Below are 21,752 nucleotides of genomic sequence, written 5' to 3' on the forward strand. Positions count from 1 at the left end.
CCATCGGTGAGTGGTGGAGGTTGGAACAGGGATCGTGGTCCAGCAGCATAAACCATCGGTGAGTGGTGGAGGTTGGAACAGGGATCGTGGTCCAGCAGCACAAACCATCGGTGAGTGGTGGAGGTTGGAACAGGGATCGTGGTCCAGCAGCACAAACCATCGGTGAGTGGTGGAGGTTGGAACAGGGATCGTGGTCCAGCAGCACAAACCATCGGTGAGTGGTGGAGGTTGGAACAGGCATCGTGGTCCAGCAGCACAAACCAGCACAAACCATCGGTATGTTTAGCAAAATTCAAGAACCTTTACAAAATTCACAGGTTTTCCCAGAAATCCCGGCTGGAAGATTCCCGGATTACCTGCTTATTCCCCCCTGATTCCGGGAAACATCCAACCAGGATTTCTGGAAAACCTGAGAATTTTGAAAAATTACCGGAATTTTGAAAACATTACCGGAATTTTGACAAAATTATCGGAATTTTGAAAACATTACGGGAATTTTGAAAAAATTACCAGCATTTTGAAACAATTACCGGAATTTTGAAAACATTACCGGAATTTTGAAAAAATTATCAGAATTTTGGACACCCTTTAGAAGGAGGAGCTGTGGCAAACAAAGCGTGGCCAAACCATTCAGTACCTGGTGGTGTCAAATAGACACGCTTGTCCAACAACAAAAAACAATCATCATCCCACCTCTACCCACTGTAGTTTGGTTCAGTCCACCACACATCTTACTCTCCTGGTCGGTGGCCTCAGCTCCACCCTCTTCCACACCACTCTAAGGAAGTGTGCCTCATCAGCACAAACCACTCGTTTCCTCTTCCTCCTTCTTGGTTATCCTCCTGGATGTCTTCCTGGGTCTCCTCCTGGGTCTTCTTTATCATGACACCATGTCTTCTCTCTGTCTCCGTGACAGCCTCGCGCTTGACCTGACGGGGATGTTGCTCAACCGGAGATGACGTGACTGGGAAGAAGGCCAGCTGTCAATCATGAAACAGCTACCATGCCAACCAACCACATTCAGCTTTTAGTTTTAATATGACTTTTTATGATCTTCATAGAGAAAGAAGTCTCCTGACCTCAAAGACATTCCTCAATGACTACCGGTTAAATTAAGATAAAATAACAACAGTTCAACTGTCGAACTAATAAAACTCTTGAGGAGTCAGGACTCACACTGTAGCATACCGAGTGTCTTAATAAGGGCAGGGAGGTCTGGTGACCCAGCAGAACGAACCTGATATCCTCCTCTCCCTGAGACCTGCAACCCACCAACCCCACCTCAGCAGGAACGTCAAGAGCTGTTGTAGGAGCAATAATTATTACAGTAACGCAGGTAGGTAGCCTAGCAGTTAAGAGCGTCGAGCTAGTACCCGAAAGGCCGTTGATTGGATTCTCCGAGCCGAGTAGAAGAAAAATCTGTCTGTGCCCTTGAGCTCCTGTAAGTCTCTCTGGACAAGAGCGTCTGCTACAATTACATCAATGTAAGTAAAAAGGTTGTGATTAACGATTAGGAAAATGATGATTAGGGGACTAGAAAAGTATTTAGGTCCTTGAAAAGTAACAGCTGAGGCCATGAACAAGACAGAATAACAACAGTTTACTGCACTGTGCTATAGAGACCAGTGGGTGGCAACATTGAGCTGAGAAACAAAAGCTGACAGAGCAAGTCCTGAAATTCACAGTTCAGATGCAGTTCAGGATAATAGATTAACAAGCTCCTCTAGTTCTCAGTTCAGGATAATAGATTAACAAGATCCCCTAGTTCTCACTTCAGGAGAAGAGATTAACAAGCTCCTCAAGTCCTCAGTTCAGGATAATAGATTAACAAGCTCCTCTAGTTCTCAGTTCAGGAGAAGAGATTAACAAGCTCCTCGAGACCTCAGTTCAGGAGAATAGATTAACAAGATCCCCTAGTTCTCACTTCAGGAGAATAGATTAACAAGCTCCTCAAGTCCTCAGTTCAGGAGAATAGATTAACAAGCTCCTCAAGTCCTCAGTTCAGGAGACGAGATTAACAAGCTCCTCAAGTCCTCAGTTCAGGAGAATAGATTAACAAGATCCCCTAGTTCTCACTTCAGGAGAATAGATTAACAAGCTCCTCAAGTCCTCAGTTCAGGAGAATAGATTAACAAGATCCCCTAGTTCTCACTTCAGGAGAATATATTAACAAGCTCCTCAAGTCCTCAGTTCAGGAGAATAGATTAACAAGCTCCTCAAGTCCTCAGTTCAGGAGAATAGATTAACAAGCTCCTCTAGTTCTCACTTCAGGAGAATAGATTAACAAGGTCCTCTGGACAGTTCAGGAGAATAGATTAACAAGCTCCTCTAGTTCTCACTTCAGGAGAATAGATTAACAAGCTCCTCTGGACAGTTCAGGAGAATATATTAACAAGCTCCTCTAGACAGTTCAGGAGAATAGATTAACAAGCTCCTCTAGTTCTCACTTCAGGAGAATAGATTAACAAGCTCCTCTGGACAGTTCAGGAGAATAGATTAACAAGCTCCTCTAGACAGTTCAGGAGAATAGATTAACAAGTTCCTCTAGACAGTTCAGGAGAATAGATTAACAAGCTCCTCTAGACAGTTCAGGAGAATAGATTAACAAGCTCCTCTAGACAGTTCAGGAGAATAGATTAACAAGATCCTCTAGACAGTTCAGGAGAATAGATTAACAAGCTCCTCTAGACAGTTCAGGAGAATAGATTAACAAGCTCCTCTAGTTCTCACTTCAGGAGAATAGATAAACAAACTTCTCTCGTCTTCAGTTCAGGAGAAGATATAAACAAGCTCCTCTAGGCCATCACACACTGTTCAGCTCACTGGACTGGTTGGCCATCACACACTGTTCAGCTCATTGGACTGGTTGGCCATCACACTGTTCAGCTCAATGGACTGGTTGGCCATCACACTGTTCAGCTCACTGGACTGGTTGGCCATCACACTGTTCAGCTCACTGGACTGGTTGACCATCACACTGTTCAGATCACTGGACTGGTTGGCCATCACACTGTTCAGCTCACTGGACTGGTTGGCCATCACACACTGTGCAGCTCACTGGACTGGTTGGCCATCACACACTGTGCAGCTCACTGGACTGGTTGGCCATCACACTGTTCAGCTCACTGGACTGGTTGGCCATCACACTGTTCAGCTCACTGGACTGGTTGGCCATCACACTGTTCAGCTCACTGGACTGGTTGGCCATCACACACTGTTCAGCTCACTGGACTGGTTGGCCATCACACACTGTGCAGCTCACTGGACTGGTTGGCCATCACACTGTTCAGCTCACTGGACTGGTTGGCCATCACACACTGTGCAGCTCACTGGACTGGTTGGCCATCACACTGTTCAGCTCACTGGACTGGTTGGCCATCACACACTGTGCAGCTCACTGGACTGGTTGGCCATCACACACTGTGCAGCTCACTGGACTGGTTGGCCATCACACTGTTCAGCTCACTGGACTGGTTGGCCATCACACACTGTGCAGCTCACTGTGCAGCTGGTTGGCCATCACACTGTTCAGCTCACTGGACTGGTTGGCCATCACACTGTTCAGCTCACTGGACTGGTTGGCCATCACACACTGTTCAGCTCACTGGTTGGCCATCTCACTGTTCAGCTCACTGGACTGGTTGGCCATCACACTGTTCAGCTCACTGGACTGGTTGGCCATCACACTGTTCAGCTCACTGTACTGGTTGGCCATCAAACACTGTTCAGCTCACTGTACTAGTTGGCCATCACACACTGTGCAGCTCATTGGACTGGTTGGCCATCTCACTGTTCAGCTCACTGGACTGGTTGGCCATCACACTGTTCAGCTCACTGTACTGGTTGGCCATCACACTGTTCAGCTCACTGTACTAGTTGGCCATCACACACTGTGCAGCTCACTGGACTGGTTGGCCATCACACTGTTCAGCTCACTGGACTGGTTGACCATCTCACTGTTCAGCTCACTGGACTGGTTGGCCATCATATTTTTCCTTTATTTAACTAGGCAAGTCAGTTAAGAACAAATTCTTGTTTACAATGACGGCCCACCCAGCCAAACCCTAACCCGGACGACGCTGTGCCAATTGTGCGCCGCCCTATGGGACTCCCAATCAAGGCCGGTTGTGATACACCCTGAAATCGAACCAGGGTCTGTAGTGATGCCTCTAGCACTGAGATGCATTCCCTTAGACCACTGCGCCACCTGGGAGCCCCAAAAGGATCATCCGTAGCCAGCACACAGTAGGAGGTCCAGGATGAGATCAGCTTCAGAAGACAAAACAGAACCGTCCTCAGAGTTATTCAGGTTAGGTATGAGGTCAGCTCCAGGATAAAACAGAACCGTCCTCAGAGTTATTCAGGTTAGGTATGAGGTCAGCTCCAGGATACAACAGAACCGTCCTCAGAGTTATTCAGGTTAGGTATGAGGTCAGCTCCAGGATAAAACAGAACCGTCCTCAGAGTTATTCAGGTTAGGTATGAGGTCAGCTCCAGGATAAAACAGAACCGTCCTCAGAGTTATTCAGGTTAGGTATGAGGTCAGCTCCAGGATAAAACAGAACCGTCCTCAGAGTTATTCAGGTTAGGTATGAGGTCAGCTCCAGGATAAAACAGAACCGTCCTCAGAGTTATTCAGGTTAGGTATGAGGTCAGCTCCAGGATAAAACAGAACCGTCCTCAGAGTTATTCAGGTTAGGTATGAGGTCAGCTCCAGGATAAAACAGAACCGTCCTCAGAGTTATTCAGGTTAGGTATGAGGTCAGCTCCAGGATAAAACAGAACCGTCCTCAGAGTTATTCAGGTTAGGTATGAGGTCAGCTCCAGGATAAAACAGAACCGTCCTGTTTTATCATCCTGATCCGTTGTCAGTTTTGTGGAATAATTCTAATGTTAATGTTAGATTTGAATGGAGAAAGCTGATCCGAGAGCAGCGCTTCCTTTCTCTCATTCCTATTGAAACATGCTCCAACTTAGCAAATGTTCTCGCTGCCTGGTGTTTTGGGAAACGTATGTCACATCTTCGTCCGTTGTAGGAAAGATGGATCGTTTAAAACACTCGCAAGCCTGAGTTCCATCGCTATGGGGAAACCGGGCCCTGAGTGTGAGAATGGTAGCAGCAGCAGTTAGGTGGCAGGTGGAGGCTGCCTGAGCCCACAGGGAGTAAGACATTGAAGCTGTTTTGTGTGGTAACATGTAATCACTGGCTTGTGCCCTGCCTACCTTATGTTGTCAGCAGAAATACAACCCGATGTTATGGGGAGCGGTTGAATAACAAAGAGAGAGAGAGAGTGTCCCAGATGAGAAGGCTGAGATGAGGAGAGGAGGAGAGGAGGGGAGAGAAGGAGAGGAGGGGAGGAGAGGAGGAGAGGAGGGGAAAGGAGGAGAGGAGGGGAGAGGAGAACAGGAGGGGAAAAGAGGAGAGGAGGAGAGGAGGGGAGGAGAGGAAAGGAGGAGAGGAGGGGAGAGGAGGATAGGAGGGGAAGAGGGGAGAGGAGGAGAGGAGTGGAGGAGGGGAGAGGAGGAGAGGAGGGAGGAGGGGAGGGAGGGGAGAGGGGAGGGGAAAGGAGGAGAGGAGGGGAAAGGAGGAGAGGAGGAGAGGAGGAGAGGAAGGGAAATGAGGGAGAGGAGGGGAAAGGAGGAGAGGAGGGGAAAGGAGGAGAGGAGGAGAGGAGGAGAGGAAGGGAAATGAGGGGAGGAGGGGAGAGGATTAAAGGAGGAGATGATAGGAGGGGTGAAGGAGGAGAGGAGGGGAGGAGGAGAGGAGGGGAGAAGAGGAGAGGAGGGGAAAATCCATACTCAAGTCCAGTTGGTGGCAGTAACGCACCTTAAAGTTGGTTGCCAACCACCATATAAAATCCACAGAAGAAGAATGAACGAGGAGAGATTAATCAAAGAAAATGAACAAAAAACTAACTAGGTTTCCCCTTTTAATCTGTGGATTAATTATCAGAGTATAGAACACAAGTTTTTGTGATTCAAAATGGGTCAGAATTCTACAAAGATTCAGCAACAAAAAAAGGACCTTTTACATTTCACAATGTTCATCTCCCCGGACAAATGAACTAGCAGCAGCAAGCTAGCTAAATGTCCATGAATGTTTCATGTGTTTTCGACCTGTCCCCAAATGAATATAGCTGGTACACAGTTAGCTTTGATATTTTAATCTGCGTGTCTTGATCGCATCTGGTGGGTATAGACAAAATGAACATGCGCACGATGGCACACGCGGATGCACGTGAGGAGCCGGATTGGTCAGCATGTTAGAGGTTGAGAAGAGGCCAACGAAGAGAGGGTTAATAAACCCTGACGTGGGCCAGTACTATTACTGTACCTAATGTTACTACAGAGGAGGGTGGTTGAATTCAAGGTAATGTTACTACAGAGGAGGGTGGTTGAATTCAAGGTAATGCTACTACAGAGGAGGGTGGTTGAATTCAAGGTAATGCTACTACAGAGGAGGGTGGTTGAATTCAAGGTAATGCTACTTCAGATGTAGGTGGTTGAATTCAAGGTCATGTTACTACAGATGTAGGTGGTTGAATTCAAGGTAATGTTACTACAGATGTAGGTGGTTGAATTCAAGGTAATGTTACTACAGATGTAGGTGGTTGAATTCAAGGTAATGCTACTACAGAGGAGGGTGGCTGAATTCAAGGTAATGTTACTACAGATGTGGGTGGTTGAATTCAAGGTAATGCTACTACAGAGGAGGGTGGTTGAATTCAAGGTCATGTTTTCTACAGATGTAGGTGGTTGAATTCAAGGTAATGTTACTACAGATGTAGGTGGTTGAATTCAAGGTAATGTTACTACAGATGTAGGAGGTTGAATTCAAGGTAATGTTACTACAGATGTAGGTGGTTGAATTCAAGGTAATGTTACTACAGATGTAGGTGGTTGAATTCAAGATAATGTTACTACAGAGGAGGGTGATTGATATGGTAACTAGTCACCCTCTTCTTTCCGCTCTGGAGGGGCTGGAGTAAACACAGAGACTTACATCTTGCTGGAGTTAAACAGGGACAAGTCAGATTCTCTCTCCACATACACAGTCCCATTCAACAAACCTTCATCCAGACTGCGTGAGTTCCTCTTGCTGGCCGAGCGTTGGAACAGGGGGGCTGGCCTGTCAATCATAGAGCTGGCCTGGCGGGTCTGAGCCTGGGTCCGCCCACTGTAGCGGAACTTAGAACCCAGTGCTAGGAACTTCCTGGGAGTGGTAGCCACCTCAGTAGAGGTCAGTCTGGACAGAGGAGGCAGAGGAACATTTATATAAATATATCTATAACTATATAATATATAACTGCCTGGGAGTGGTAGCCACCTCAGTAGAGGTCAGTCTGGACAGAGGAACATTTATATAAATATATAAATCTAATATATACAATTCTGCCGTTTGATTGCAAATATGCAGACATATGCAGAATATGCAAATATGCAGACATATGCAGAATATGCAAATACGCAGACATATGCAGAATATGCAAATATGCAGACATATGCAGAATATGCAAATATGCAGACATATGCAGAATATGCAAATATGCAGACATATGCAGAATGTGCAAATATGCAGCCATATGCAGAATATGCAAATATGCAGACATATGCAGAATATGCAAATATGCAGACATATGCAGAATATGCAAATATGCAGACATATGCAGAATATGCAAATGTGCAGACATATGCAGAATATGCAAATATGCAGAGTCCAAAGGAGAACACACAGAAGACTGCTGTATAAAACACCTGTCTCCGCATCTTCAAACTAAGGGGAATCCTTGACAAGGAGGGAGAGGCGTCCATCCATGTATACAGGTAAGATAGTCTAGCTAGCTACATTTTCAGATATTACATGTTTCAAATTTGGTCAGAAAGTAATTTCCATTTTAAGTTAAAGTGTACTGTTAGCTAGCTAGTTAACGTTAGCCTGTTAATATAATATAATAATAATAATAATAGCCTGTTAGGGATGTTGCGAATATTCGCAGCTTTTCGCAGCTTTTTGTTAAAAATTGCGAAACATTTCAAAGTCCTGCTACTCATGCCAGGAATATAGTATATGCAAATGATACGTATGTGTGTATAGAAAACACTCTGAAGTCTCTAAAACTGGTTACATCGTGTCTGTGACTATAACAGAACGTGTTTAGGAGTAAAAATCCCTGGGAAAACTGTTCACCAAAAACACAAAAACAATATTCAAAAAATATTCATCCGCCAGTCAATGAATTGTCTAAGGCGATAGAAAATAGATGAGGATCCGTTTACAATGCCTACAGCTTCCACACGATGTCGCCAGTACTGGCATTTCATGGCTGGTTTATCCTTGGTGAGATGACGTATAGGCACTTCCTGTCTTGGGGCGCACCGGAGGAAGTTATGAAAGTGAAAACATGGACGATGATTTCAAGACTTGCTGCTATCGAATACACATCGCCCCGTGATCAATCTGATAGATTATTAACGTTTACTAATACCTAAAGTTGGTTTAGAAAAGTAGTTTGAAGTGATTTGTAAAAGTTTATAGGCAACTTTTTTAATTTTAAAAAGTGACGTTGCGTCTTGTAATGGTGAATTTTCCTGGATCAGACCGGCCTTCATAAAATGACATTTTGGCTATACAATGACGGATTTAATCGGGAAAAAGACCCAAGATGTTTATGGGACATATAGGAGTGCCAACAAAGAAGCTCGTCAAAGGTAATGAATGTTTTATATTTTATTTCTGCGTTTTGTGTAGCGCCGGCTACCGCTAAATCTTTTGTTTAGGTCTCGTTCAGGTATTTTGGGGTGTGCATGCTATCAGATAATAGCTTCTCATGCTTTCGCCGAAAAGCATTTTACAAATCTGACATGTAGGCTAGATTCACAACGAGTGTAGCTTTAATTGAGTATCTTGCGTGTGTGTTTTAATGAAAGAGTTTTATCGAAAACTATAGGTGGCGCTCTGAAATTTCCGCTGATTTCTGACCGTTCTCAATCAAACTTGGTGTTCTTCACAAGTTAGAATGATCGAACCTGTCACGGGGAGCTTCAAACAGTGTGTTCTCTTACCTGAAGAAGGTGTGATGCTCCACACACACTTTCCACAGCTTCTTGGAGGCCTTGTAGTTTGGCAGTTTGAAACCAATGGCGCTTTCGTAATGCTCCAGCTGTTGGAAACAAAAGCATAAGGATGATGGTAGCACTGCACTAGATCCACTATACCTATTGATTTGACATGTAACTTAACTTGTACTTATGATTACTATACTGTTTATCAGACTCCTGGGAGATCAGGCCTCTTGTGGGCTAAAAGACAACCAAATAAACAACCAAACACATAAATAAAGTTGACCTCTGAGGGGCGTATCTTGATGAAGAAACTGCTGCGTTTGTAGGAGACCTTGAGGACTTTGGGCCAGGGGAAACGGTTGATCCTCAGCTTGTCCTTGTAGACCATCAAACCCCCAGAACACACACCCAGCATAATATCCACTCCATCTAGATCCTGGAGACAGGGATGGGGAGGGAGGTGAGGATGGAAGAGTGTGTGAGTGAGTAAGAAAGAAAGACCACCCAAAAACAGAGAATACAACAGCGAGATGTCCATTTGCATGATTGCTGACATTATACCATTGTTCTTGGCCTGCGTATTAATGCAATGACAACATCCATCCACCGGGAGGCAGCATCCATCTCCCGCTCAGCATAATGACTTCCATATTTTATTTTAAATCCCCGGTTTTGATGCAAACAGATTGACCTCATTTCTGCTACTAAATCTGTGCTCTGACAGAGGCACGCGTTTGTCCCTTTTTTGGGAACAGACACAAACACTGACTTCACAGCTGACGTAGGTTACACTGCAGCAGGCAAGGAGGTAGGTGGGCAGGTGCTATAGCCATGTTAAATACCATATCTGCATCCCAAATGGCACCCTATTCCCTATATAGTGCACTACATTAGATGAGCCCTGGTGAAAAGTAGTGTGCTATGAAGGGAATAGGGTGCCATTTGGGACGTAACCTAGGATAGGTTAAGTAATCCCTCTCACCCCACCCCCCCTAAGTTTTAGATGCACTATTGTTAAGTGACTGTCCCACTGGATGTCATAAGGTGATTGCACCAATTTGTAAGTCGCTCTGGATAAGAGCGTCTGCTAAATGACTTAAATGTAAATGTAAAATCTTCATCGTCATCATCAAGCCTTCTCTGCTCGGTGGTTAATAGGACAGATGTGATATAACAGGCCTCCAGTGGACAGACTGGAGGACACTGAGGGACAATCTGGGCTGAAACACCTGCACGCCTACCAACGCGTCATCACATGGAGCTAGAATAAATATAGTGGTTGCAGATTGAGATTTGAAAACAAGTTAGAACCTACTTATATTCACAACATCAACAACAATGTGATCTTAATACACAGACTCTTCCTTTTGACTTTTTAGTCAGCTAGTCTCCACATGGAGCCTGTCAGTTTCTGTTTTGAATGAGTAATGCTCTGCAGGTTGGGGTTGTGGTCCTACAGTATGTTACCTTGGCCTGGGTTGTAACGCTACGTTACCTTGGCCTGGGTTGTAACGCTACATTACCTTGGCCTGGGTTGTAACGCTACGTTACCTTGGCCTGGGTTGTAACGCTACGATACCTTGGCCTGGGTTGTAACTCTACGTTACCTTGGCCTGGGTTGTAACTCTACGTTACCTTGGCCTGGGTTGTAACTCTACGTTACCTTGGCCTGGGTTGTAACTCTACGTTACCTTGGCCTGGGTTGTAACTCTACGTTACCTTGGCCTGGGTTGTAACTCTACGTTACCTTGGCCTGGGTTGTAACTCTACGTTACCTTGGCCTGGGTTGTAACTCTACGTTACCTTGGCCTGGGTTGTAACTCTACGTTACCTTGGCCTGGGTAGCTACCTTGGCCTGGGTAACTCTACGTTACCTTGGCCTGGGTTGTAACTCTACGTTACCTTGGCCTGGGTTGTAACTCTACGTTACCTTGGCCTGGGTTGTAACTCTACGTTACCTTGGCCTGGGTTGTAACTCTACGTTACCTTGGCCTGGGTAGTAACTCTACGTTACCTTGGCCTGGGTTGTAACTCTACGTTACCTTGGCCTGGGTTGTAACTCTACGTTACCTTGGCCTGGTGCAGGTCCACTCCGTACATGGCTAGTTTCTTGGCGTTCTCCAGAAAGGCCATGTCTGCCTGTGCTGGACTCATCGACCTGTAGATGGGACAGATGCCATATTAGCAAAGAAGCAACATGTTATCATACAGTAGCATGAATGACTCTGGCATTACAGATTCATTATAAGTAGCACATTCCTGCTGTGAAAATGATTTACATAACACTGATTTACATAACAGTGTACACAGGTGACCCTATGCATCCAATACAACCCCCTCCCTTCTAATCTGAAGGTCTTGTGTGTGGACATTCTGCTGAGTATACTGGGAACATTTGTCTCACAGCTAGCTAGCTGCCACCGGGTCACCCAGCCCTGAAGCTAGCCCTGAGCCAGGCCCACTTCCCAGCCTACTCTGTGATCACTCGGCTACTCAGCCGATGCCCAACACGGCTAGAATCCACTACTCCACCAGATTCTTGACGTAAGCTCTGGACCTTTGCATCAGATCATCGCTGCTAGCTAGCTGCTACCGACTGCCTATGGTGGCTAACGCCCCTGCCCCGAAGCTAGCACCAGTTAGCCGCGAGCCAGGCGCATCTCCCGGCTAGCAAACTAAATTACTACAACTACAATACCTCTTTCGCCATCTTGCCCGGAACCTTTGTCGACACGGCGCCCCACCGTACCACAACGACTTGTCCGCCGAAGTAACTCCATACGCTGTGCCCTCAAACGGCCTTTGCCGGACGTCGGAGCAGACTCTTCTACTAACCCCGGCCTGCTAACTTTAAATGCCGTGTCTCCCACGTGCTAGCGTAGTAACGACTACCCCGCGGCTTCCCTGTTCCATATATTGCTGCTCACTGGACCCTATGATTACTTGGCTACATAGCTGATGCCTGCTGGACTGTTCATTAATCACGGTACTCCATTTTGTTTATCTGTTGGTCCCAGCCTCGAACTAAGGCCCTGTGTGTAGTTAACTGACCCTCTCTGCCCATTCATTGCCATTTTACCTGTTGTTGTTGCCTTAGCTGATTAGCTGTTGTTGTCTTACCAGTTGATGGCTTAGCTTGCTCTCCCAATCAACACCTGTGATTGCTTTATGCCTCGCTTTATGTTTCCCTCAAATGTCAATATGCCTTGTACACTGTTGTTAAGGATAGTTATTATTGTCTTAGTTTACTACGGATCCCCTAGTCCCACTGTATATGCCTTAAATACCTCTTTTGTCCCACCTCCCACCCAGCATAACTAGCCCGTCCAAAGATGCAACCTCTCTTATCATCACTCGGTGCCTGGGTTTACCTCCACTGTACCCACACCCCACCATACCCGTCTGTACATTATGCCCTTAATCTATTCTACCACGCCCAGAAATCTGCTGCTTTTATTCTCTGCCCCCAACGCACTAGACGATCAGCTTTGATAGCCTTTAGCCGCACCCTCATACTACTCCTCCTCTGTTCCAAAGGTGATGTGGAGGTTAACCCAGGCCCTGTGTGTCCCCAGGCACTCTCATTTGTTGACTTCTGTAACCGAAAAAGCCTTGGTTTCATGCATGTTAACATCAGAAGTCTCCTCCCTAAGTTTGTTTTAGTCACTGCTTTAGCACACTCCACCAACCCTGATGTCCTTGCCGTGTCTGAATCCTGGTTTAGGAAGGACACCAAAAATTATAAGATTTCCATCCCCAACCACAACATTTTCCATCAAGATAGAACTGCCAAAGGGGGAGGAGTTGCAATCTACTCCAGAAATAGCCTGCAAAGTTCTGTTAAACTTTTCAGGTCTATGCCCAAACAGTTCGAGCTTCTAATTTTAAAATTGAATCTCTCCAGAAGTAAGTCTCTCCCTGTTGCCGCCTGTTGTAGACCCCCCTCCGCTCCCAGCTGTGCCCTGGACACCATATGTGAATTGATTGCCCCCCATCTATCTTCAGAGTTTGTTCTGTTAGGTGACCTAAACTGGGATACATTGACACCCCGGCAGTCCTACAATCTAAGCTAGATGCCCTCAATCTCACACAAATTATTAAGGAACCTACCAGGTACAACCCTAAATCCGTAAACATGGACACCCTCATAGATAATATCCTGACCAACTTGCCCTCCAAATACACCTCTGCTGTTTTCAATCAGGATCTCAGAGATCACTGCCTCATTGCCTGCTTCCGCTATGGGTCCGCGGTCAAACGACTACCCCACATCATTGTCAAACGCTCCATAAAACAATTATGTGAGCCTTTCTAATCGGCCTGGCCCGGGTATCCTGGAAGGATATTGAACTCATCCCATCAGTCGAGGATGCCTGGTCGTTCTTTAAAAGTAATTTCCTCACTATCTCAAATAAGCACGCCCCTTTCAAAAAATGTAGAACTAAGAACAGATTCACTCTTGGTTCACTCCAGACCTGACTGCCCTCGACCAGCACAAAAACATCCTGTGGCGTTCTGCACTAGCAGGGAAGTCAGGAACCAATACACGCAGTCAGTCTGGAAAGCAAAGGCTAGTTTTTCAAACAGAAATTTGCATCCTGTAGCTCTAATTTCAAAATGTTTAGGGACACTGTAAAGTCCATGGAGAATAAGAGCACCTCCTCCCAGCTGCCCACTGCACTGAGGCTAGGTAACACTGTCACCACCGATAAATCCACAATAATCGAGAATTTCAATAAGCATTTCTCCTCGGCTGGCCATGCTTTCCTCCGGGCTACCCCAACTCCGGCCAACAGCTCCGCACTCCCCGCAGCTACTTGCCCAAGCCTCCCAGCTTCTTCTCCACCCAACTCCAGATACCAGGTGTTCTGAAAGAGCTACGAAACCTGGACCCGGACAAATCAGCTGGGCTAGACAATCTGGACGCACTCTTTCTAAAATTATCCACCGCTATTGTTGAAACCCCTATTACCAGTCTTTTCAACCTCTCTTTCATATCGTCCGAGAATCCTAAAGATTGGAAAGCTGCCGCAGTCATCCCCCTCTTCAAAGGGGGTGACACTCTAGACCCAAACTGTTATAGACCTATATTCATCCTGCCCTGCCTTTCTAAAGTCTTCGAAAGCCAAGTTAATAAACAGATCACTGACCATTTCGAATCCCACCGTACCTTCTCCGCTGTGCAATCCGGTTTTCGAGCTGGTCACGGGTGCACCTCAGACACGCTCAAGGTACTAAACGATCATAACCTCCATCGGTAAAAGACAGTACTGTGCAGCTGTCTTCATCGACCTGGCCAAGGCTTTCGACTCTGTCAATCACCGTATTCTTATCGGCAGACTCAACAGTCTTGGTTTCTCAAATGACTGCCTCGCCTGGTTCACCAACTACTTCTCAGATAGAGTTCAGTGTGTCAAATCGGAGGGACTGTTGTCCAGACCTTAGCAGTCTCTATGGGGGTGCCACAGGGCTCAATTCTCGGGCTGACTCTTTTCTTTGTGTATATCAACGATGTCGCTCTTTCTGCGGGTGATTCCCTGATCTACCTCTACGCAGACGACACCATTCTGTATACAACTGGCCCTTCCTTGGACACTGTGCTATCTAACCTCCAAACGAGCTTCAATGCCATACAACACTCCTTTCGTGGCCTTTAACTGCTCTTAAACGCTAGTAAAAACCAAATGCATGCTTTTCAACCGTTTGCTGCCCGCACCCGCCCGCCCGGCTAGCATCACTACTCTGGACGGTTCTGACTTAGAATATGGACAACTAAAAATACCTAGGTGTCTGGCTAGACTGTAAACTCTCCTTCCAGATTCATATTAAACATCTTCAATCCAAAATTTTAATCTAGAATCGGCTTCCTATTTCGCAACAAAGCCTCCTTCACTCCCGCCGCCAAACATACCCTTGTAAAACTGACTGTCCTACCGAACCTCAACTTCGGCGATGTCATTTACAAAATAGCTTCCAATAATCTACTCAGCAAACTAGATGCAGTCTATTACAGTGCCATCCGTTTTGTCACCAAAGCCCTTTATATCACCCACCACTGCGACCTGTATGCTCTAGTCGGCTGGCTCTCGCTAAATATTCTTCGCCAGACCCACTGGCTCCAGGTCATCTAAGTCTATGCTTGGTAAAGCTCCACCTTATCTCAGCTCACTGGTCACGAGAACAACACCCTCCCGTAGCACGCGCTCCAGCAGGTGTATCTCGCTGGTCATCCCCAAAGCCAACACCTCATTTGGCCGCCTTTCCTTCCAGTTCTCTGCTGCCAATGACTGGAACGAATTGCAAAAATCACTGAAACTGGAGACTTATATTTCCTTCACTAACTTTAAACATCAGCTATCTGAGCAGGTAAATGATCGCTGCAGCTGTACATAGCCCATCTGTAAATAGCCCACCCAATCTACCTCATCCCCATATAGTTTTTATTGACTTTTCTGCTCTTTTGTACACCAGTATTTCTACCTGCACATCACCATCTGCTAATCTATCACTCCAGTGTTAATTTACTAAATTGTAATTGCTTCGCTACTATGGCCTATGTATTGCCTTACCTCCTCACGCCATTTGCACACACTGTATATAGACCTTATTTTTTTATATTGTGTTATTGACTGTATGCTTGTTTATTCCATATGTAACTCTTGTGTTGTTCTGTCGCACTGCTTTACTTTATCTTGGCCAGGTTGTTCAGTTGTAAATAAGAACTTGTTCTCAACTAGCTTACCTGGTTAAATCATTCTTGAAAATAAAAAAAAGTCAGTGAGTGTGTGTGTGTGTGTGTGTGTGTGTGTGTGTGTGTGTGTGTGTGTGTGTGTGTGTGTGTGTGTGTGTGTGTGTGTGTGTGTGTGTGTGTGTGTGTGTGTGTGTGTGTGTGTGTGTGTGTGTGTGTGTGTGTGTGTGTGTGTGTGTGTGTGTGTGTGTGTGTGTTAAAAGACTCTCCTGACCTGTATGTCTTATGCAACTCCATGACTTTCTTCTCCAGCTCCTTGGTTTGTCCCGGGGCCAGCCTCAGGTCCTTGGCGTAGTCTGGTGCGTGTGTCTCTGGGTCGTACTCCCCCAGCTCGGACTGCAGTGCGTAGGAACCCAGAAGGGCCAGTGTGACAAAGGAGCAGGGTAGACGGCCCCCCAGGATGTCCTTACGCAACTGGAGACACAGGTAGTACCTGGCCATGCGAAGATAAAAATAAAAGGCTGTGGCTAAGTCGTTTTCAAACCAAGGTCCACTGACAATCAAGAAAACTGTAGATGAAATGACTCTTGGTAGGACAATGGAAGTTTTTTTTCTTTAAAGAAACAAGTTTGTGTTATTAACAATAAAATATGTTTAACAAAAATATAAACGCAACATGCACACATTTAAATGATTTTCCTGAGCTACAGTTCATATGAGGAAATCAATCAATTGAAATGTACATTCATTAGGATCTAATCGATGGATTTCACATGACTGGGAAAACAGATATGCATCTGTTGGTCACAGATACCTTACAAAAATGGGCCTCACAATGGACCTCAGGAATTCTTCACAGTATTTTTTTGTGCATTTAAATTGCTATTATATTATGTTATAGTGTTACTTTTTATAATTTTTTATTTTATTTTATTTGGTAAATATTTTCTTAACTCTTCTTGAACTGCACTGTTGGTTAAGGTCTTGTAAGTAAATATTTCACAGTATTCGGCACATGTGACAAATAAAGTTTGACTTGATTTGATTTATTGTGTTCCTTGTCCGTAGCTTATGCCTGCCCATACCATAACCCCACTGCCACCACATGGGGCACTCTGTTCACAATGTTATCATCAGTAAACCGCTCGCCCACACGACGCCATACACATGGTCTATGGTTGTGAGGCCAGTTGGACATACTGCCAAATTCTCAAAAATGACGTTCGAGGTGGCTTATGGTAGAGAAATTAACATTACATTTTCTGGCAACATCTCTGTTGGACTATCCTTTAGTCAGCATGCCATTTGCATGCTCCCTCAAAACATGAGACATCTTTGGCATTGCGTTGTGTGACAAAACTGCACATTTTAGAGTGGCCTTTCACAAGGTGCACCTGTGTAATGAGCATGCTGTTTAATCAGTTTCTTGATATGCCACACCTGTCAGGTATATGGATTATCTTGACAAAGGATACATTCTCACTAACAGGGATGTAATTATATATTTTTTAATTGAACCTTTATTTCACTAGGCAAGTCATTTAATAACCAATTCTTATTTACAATGACAGCCTACCCCCAGCCAAACCCGGACGACGCTGGACCAATTGTATGCCACCCTACGAGACTCCCAATCACTGACGGATGTGATAGATCCTGTAAACAAATTTGTGCACAAAATTTGAGAGAAATACGATTTTTGTGATTATGGAATATTTCTGGGATCAACACCTTACGTGTCGCATTTATATTTTTGTTCAGTAATTATTTGCTACCGTTGTACTACCAAGAATACCTGACGTACACAAACACAGTTAGGGGTCAGCGTGAGGTCACAGAACACAGGGCTTCCAGGAAGCAGCAGCAGAAAGATAATGCATCCCAAATGGCACCCTATTCCCTATTTCCCATAGGGCTATGATCAGAGGTAGTGCACTATATAGGAGATAGGGTGCCATATGGGACACAAGCACAGGCAGTACACCCAGTGTGATGCTGTTAATTAGGCTTAAGCCGGGTTGCTTATGTAATCATGGATGGGGTGGAGATGGGTGGGAGGCAGGATGCAGGATGAAATGACTCTGGGTGCAATTAGATTCATGAACTCAACTGGCAGGTGAGGATTAGAGGGACAGTGATTGAAAGGGGGAGGGTGAAGAGACAGAGAGATTGGGGCAATGATAAACAACCCAGCAAACCGGCAACTTTCCCAGAACATTAGCTAACATTCCACAAAGTTCTAGTTCGGGTTTTATCTAACATCCCAAAATAATGTTTATGATTTTTTTTAAATAAGTTTTTCTCCCAATTTTTATTTTTCAAATGAAATGTCCTTGAAAAATATCCTCATAACATTGTGCACAAAATCTGTAACAGCCAACACAGAACATTCCCCCCCAAAATCTATAACAACCAACACAGAACATACATTTTCACAAAGTCTGCTGCCTTAGTGTCTTTAGATATTTTTGTCAGATGTTACTATGGAATACTGAAGTATAATAACAAGCATTTAATAGGTGTCAAAGGCTATTATTAACAATTACATGAAGTTGATGCAAAGAGTCAATATTTGCAGTGTTGACCCTTCTTTTTCAAGACCTCTGCAATCTGCCCAGGCATGCTGTCAATTAACTTCTGAGCCACACCCTGATTGATGGCAGCCCATTCTTGCATAATCAATGCTTGAAGTTTGTCAGAATTTGTGGGGTTTGACCACAAGTTCTCAATGGGATTAAGGTCTGGCCATGGACCCAAAACATCAATGTTATGTTCCCTGAGCCACTTAGTTATCACTTTTGCCTTATGGCAAGGTGCTCCATCATGCTGGAAAAGGCATTGTTCGTCACCAAACTGCTTCCCAGCCACTCACTTGGCTGGGAAGCAACCCCACACGTGAATGGTCTCAGGATGCTTTACTGTTGGCATGACAAGGTAGCGCTCACCTTGTCTTCTCCAGACATGCTTTTTTCCGGATGCCCCAAACAATCGGAAAGGGGATTCATCAGAGAAAATGACTTCACCCCAGTCCTCAGCAGTCCAATCCCTGTACCTTTTGCAGAATATCAGTCTGTACCTGATGTTTTTCCTGGAGAGAAGTGGCTTCTTTGCTGCCCTTGTTGACAACAGGCCATCCTCCAAAAGTCTTTGCCTCACTGTGCGTGCAGATGCACTCACACCTCCCTGCTGCCATTCCTGAGCAAGCTCTGCACTGGTGGTGCCCCGATCCCGCAGCTGAATCAACTTTAGGAGATGGTCCCAGTGCTTGCTGGACTTTCTTGGGCTCCCTGAAGCATTCTTCACAACAATTGAACTGCTCTCCTTGAAGTTCTTGATGATCCGATAAATGGTTGATTTAGGTGCAATCTTACTGGCAGCAATATCCTTGCCTGTGAAGTCGTTTTTGTGCAAAGCAATGATGACGGCACGTGTTTCCTTGCAGGTAACCATGGATGACAAAGGAAGAACAATGATTCCAAGCACCACCCTCCTTTTGAAGCTTCCAGTCTGTTATTCAAACTCAATTTGCATGACAGAGTGATCTCCAGCCTTGTCCTTGTCAACACTCACACCTGTGTTAATGAGAGAATCACTGACATTATGTCAGCTGGTCCTTTTTGTGGCAGGGCTGAAATGCAGTGGAAATGTTTTTTTGGGCATTCAGTTCATTTGCATGGCAAAGAGGGACTTTGCAATTAATTGCAATTCATCTGTTCACTCTTCATAACATTCTGGAGTATATGCAAATTGCCATCATACAAATTGAGGCAGCAGACTTTGTGAAAATTAATATTTGTGTCATTCTCAAAACTTTTGGCCAGTTCTTTGTGGCACGTGACCACACAACTGAACAGTAGTCCAGGTGCGACAAAACTAGGGCCTGTAGGAACTGCCATCTTGATAGTGCTGTTAAGAAGGTAGAGTAGAGCTTAATTATGGACAGACTTCTCCCAGTCTTAGCTACTGTTGTACTACTCCGAGCATTTTAGTCATCTCAACTTGCTCAATTTCCACATTATTTATTACAAGATTTAGTTGAGGTTTAGGGTTTAGTGAATGACTTGTTCCAAATAAAATGCTTTTAGTTTTAGAAACATTTAAGACTAACTTATTCCTTGCCACCTACACTAAAACTAACTGCAGCTTTTTGTTAAGTGTTGCAGTCATTTTCAATCGCTGTAGTAGCTGACGTGTATAGTGTTGAGTCATCCGCATACATAGTAAAGCACTGGCTTTACATTGTCGTTAGTAAAAAAAAGTAAGGGGCCTAGACAGCTGCCCTGGGGAATTCCTGATTCTACCTGTATTATGTCGGAGAGGCTTCCATTAAAGAACACCCTCTGTGTGCTGTTAGACAGGCAACTCTTTATCCACAATAAAACAGAGGGTGTAAAGTCATAACACATACATTTTTTTCCAGCAGCAGACTATGATCGATAATGTCAAAAGCCGCACTGAAGCCGAACAAAACAGCCCCCAATTGTCCATTTGTTTACTGTAAAATAGCACTGTATCTGGTCAAGCACAATTTTCTACAAAAGTTTACTAAGGGTTTGTAACAGGCTGATTGGTCGGCTATTTAAGCCAGTAAAGGGGGCCCACGTTTTCTAGTAGGCTTGAATTGAAAATATGGCAAATAGGAGTGTCAATATTGTCCGCTATTATCCTGAGTAATTTTCCATTCAAGTTGTCAGACCCTGGTGGCTTGTCATTGTTGATAGACAACAACAAAAAATGACACCTCTACTACATTCGCTTTACAGAATTCAAAATGACAATGCTTGTCTTTCCTAATTTGGTCAGATATATTTGGACGTGTGGTGTCAGCGTTTGTTTCTGACATGTCATGCCTAAGTTTGCTAATGTTTCTAATAAAAAAATAATTAAAGTAGTTGGCAATATCAGTTGGTTGTATGGCTCAGCTGTATGAGGTTGATGGCTGCGCCGTACAGGTTGATGGCTGCGCCATACAGATTACCGGCTGCGCCATACAGGTTGCCGGCTGCGCCTGTACAGGTTGATGGCTGCGCTGTACAGGTTGATGGCTGCGACGTAAAGGTTGATGGCTGCGCCATACAGATTGCCGGCTGCGCCGTAAAGGTTGATGGCTGCGCCGTACAGGTTGATGGCTGCGACGTACAGATTGATGGCTGTGCCGTACAGGTTGATGGCTGCGCCGTACAGGATGATGGCTGCGCCATACAGGTTGATGGCTGCGCCGTACAGGTTGATGGCTGCGACGTACAGGTTGATGGCTGCGACGTACAGATTGATGGCTGTGCCGTACAGGTTGATGGCTGCGCCGTACAGGATGATGGCTGCGCCATACAGGTTGATGGCTGCGCCGTACAGGTTGATGGCTGCGACGTACAGGTTGATGGCTGCGCTGTACAGGTTGATGGCTGCGCCGTACAGATTGATGGCTGCGACGTACAGGTTGCAAAATATTTTTGAAGAGATTTTTGATGTACCGATTCCATGGCACATGGTTTATGAACTGATACACAAAATGATGCCGGGTTCAAAATTTAAAATGTTTCAATTTAAATTATTATGCAAAATTCTTGCAACCAATTGAATGCTATATATATGGGGGATACAACCATCCCAGCTCTGCAGATTTTGCTGCGAAGAGACACAATCATTAGATCACTTGTTTTGGTACTGCCAATATGTAGCTTGTATTTGGTGGCAGGTTCAGGAATGGCTAAAGAATTGCAACATTTACCTGGAGCTAACTCCGCAAATAGCATTGCTGGGTGATTTGAAGAGTCATAGTCAATCGATTAATTATATAATAATACTCTTAGCAAAAATGTTTATATTTAATTTACAATCTGTAGAAACTATGAGAATAGAAAGATTCAGAACCTTTGTGAAACATCACAGCACAATTGATCGATGGGAGCGTGCAATTGGCATGCTGACTGCAGTATTGTCCACCAGAGCTGTTGCCAGAATTTAATGTTCATTTCTCTACTGCCTCCAACGTCGTTTTATT

At 44.9% G+C, this 21,752-nt stretch overlaps 1 protein-coding gene across 9 annotated transcripts in view; it reads right to left on the minus strand.

Annotated features, from left to right (window-relative positions):
* LOC124012712 (protein 4.1-like) overlaps positions 1-21,752 on the minus strand; it is a 163,539-nt gene that overhangs the window by 60,729 nt on the left and 81,058 nt on the right. For all 9 annotated transcript variants that reach the window (XM_046326610.1, XM_046326611.1, XM_046326612.1 and 6 more), the window contains 5 exons: positions 16,026-16,244; positions 11,134-11,221; positions 9,347-9,499; positions 9,064-9,161; positions 7,071-7,246 (listed from right to left, as the gene is read on the minus strand). In XM_046326610.1, the coding sequence (XP_046182566.1) occupies positions 7,071-7,246; positions 9,064-9,161; positions 9,347-9,499; positions 11,134-11,221; positions 16,026-16,244 (734 nt within the window). The remainder of the gene's footprint in view (positions 1-7,070; positions 7,247-9,063; positions 9,162-9,346; positions 9,500-11,133; positions 11,222-16,025; positions 16,245-21,752) is intronic.

The sequence above is a fragment of the Oncorhynchus gorbuscha genome, linkage group LG24, assembly GCF_021184085.1.
Source record: "Oncorhynchus gorbuscha isolate QuinsamMale2020 ecotype Even-year linkage group LG24, OgorEven_v1.0, whole genome shotgun sequence".
Taxonomy (NCBI): domain Eukaryota; kingdom Metazoa; phylum Chordata; class Actinopteri; order Salmoniformes; family Salmonidae; genus Oncorhynchus; species Oncorhynchus gorbuscha.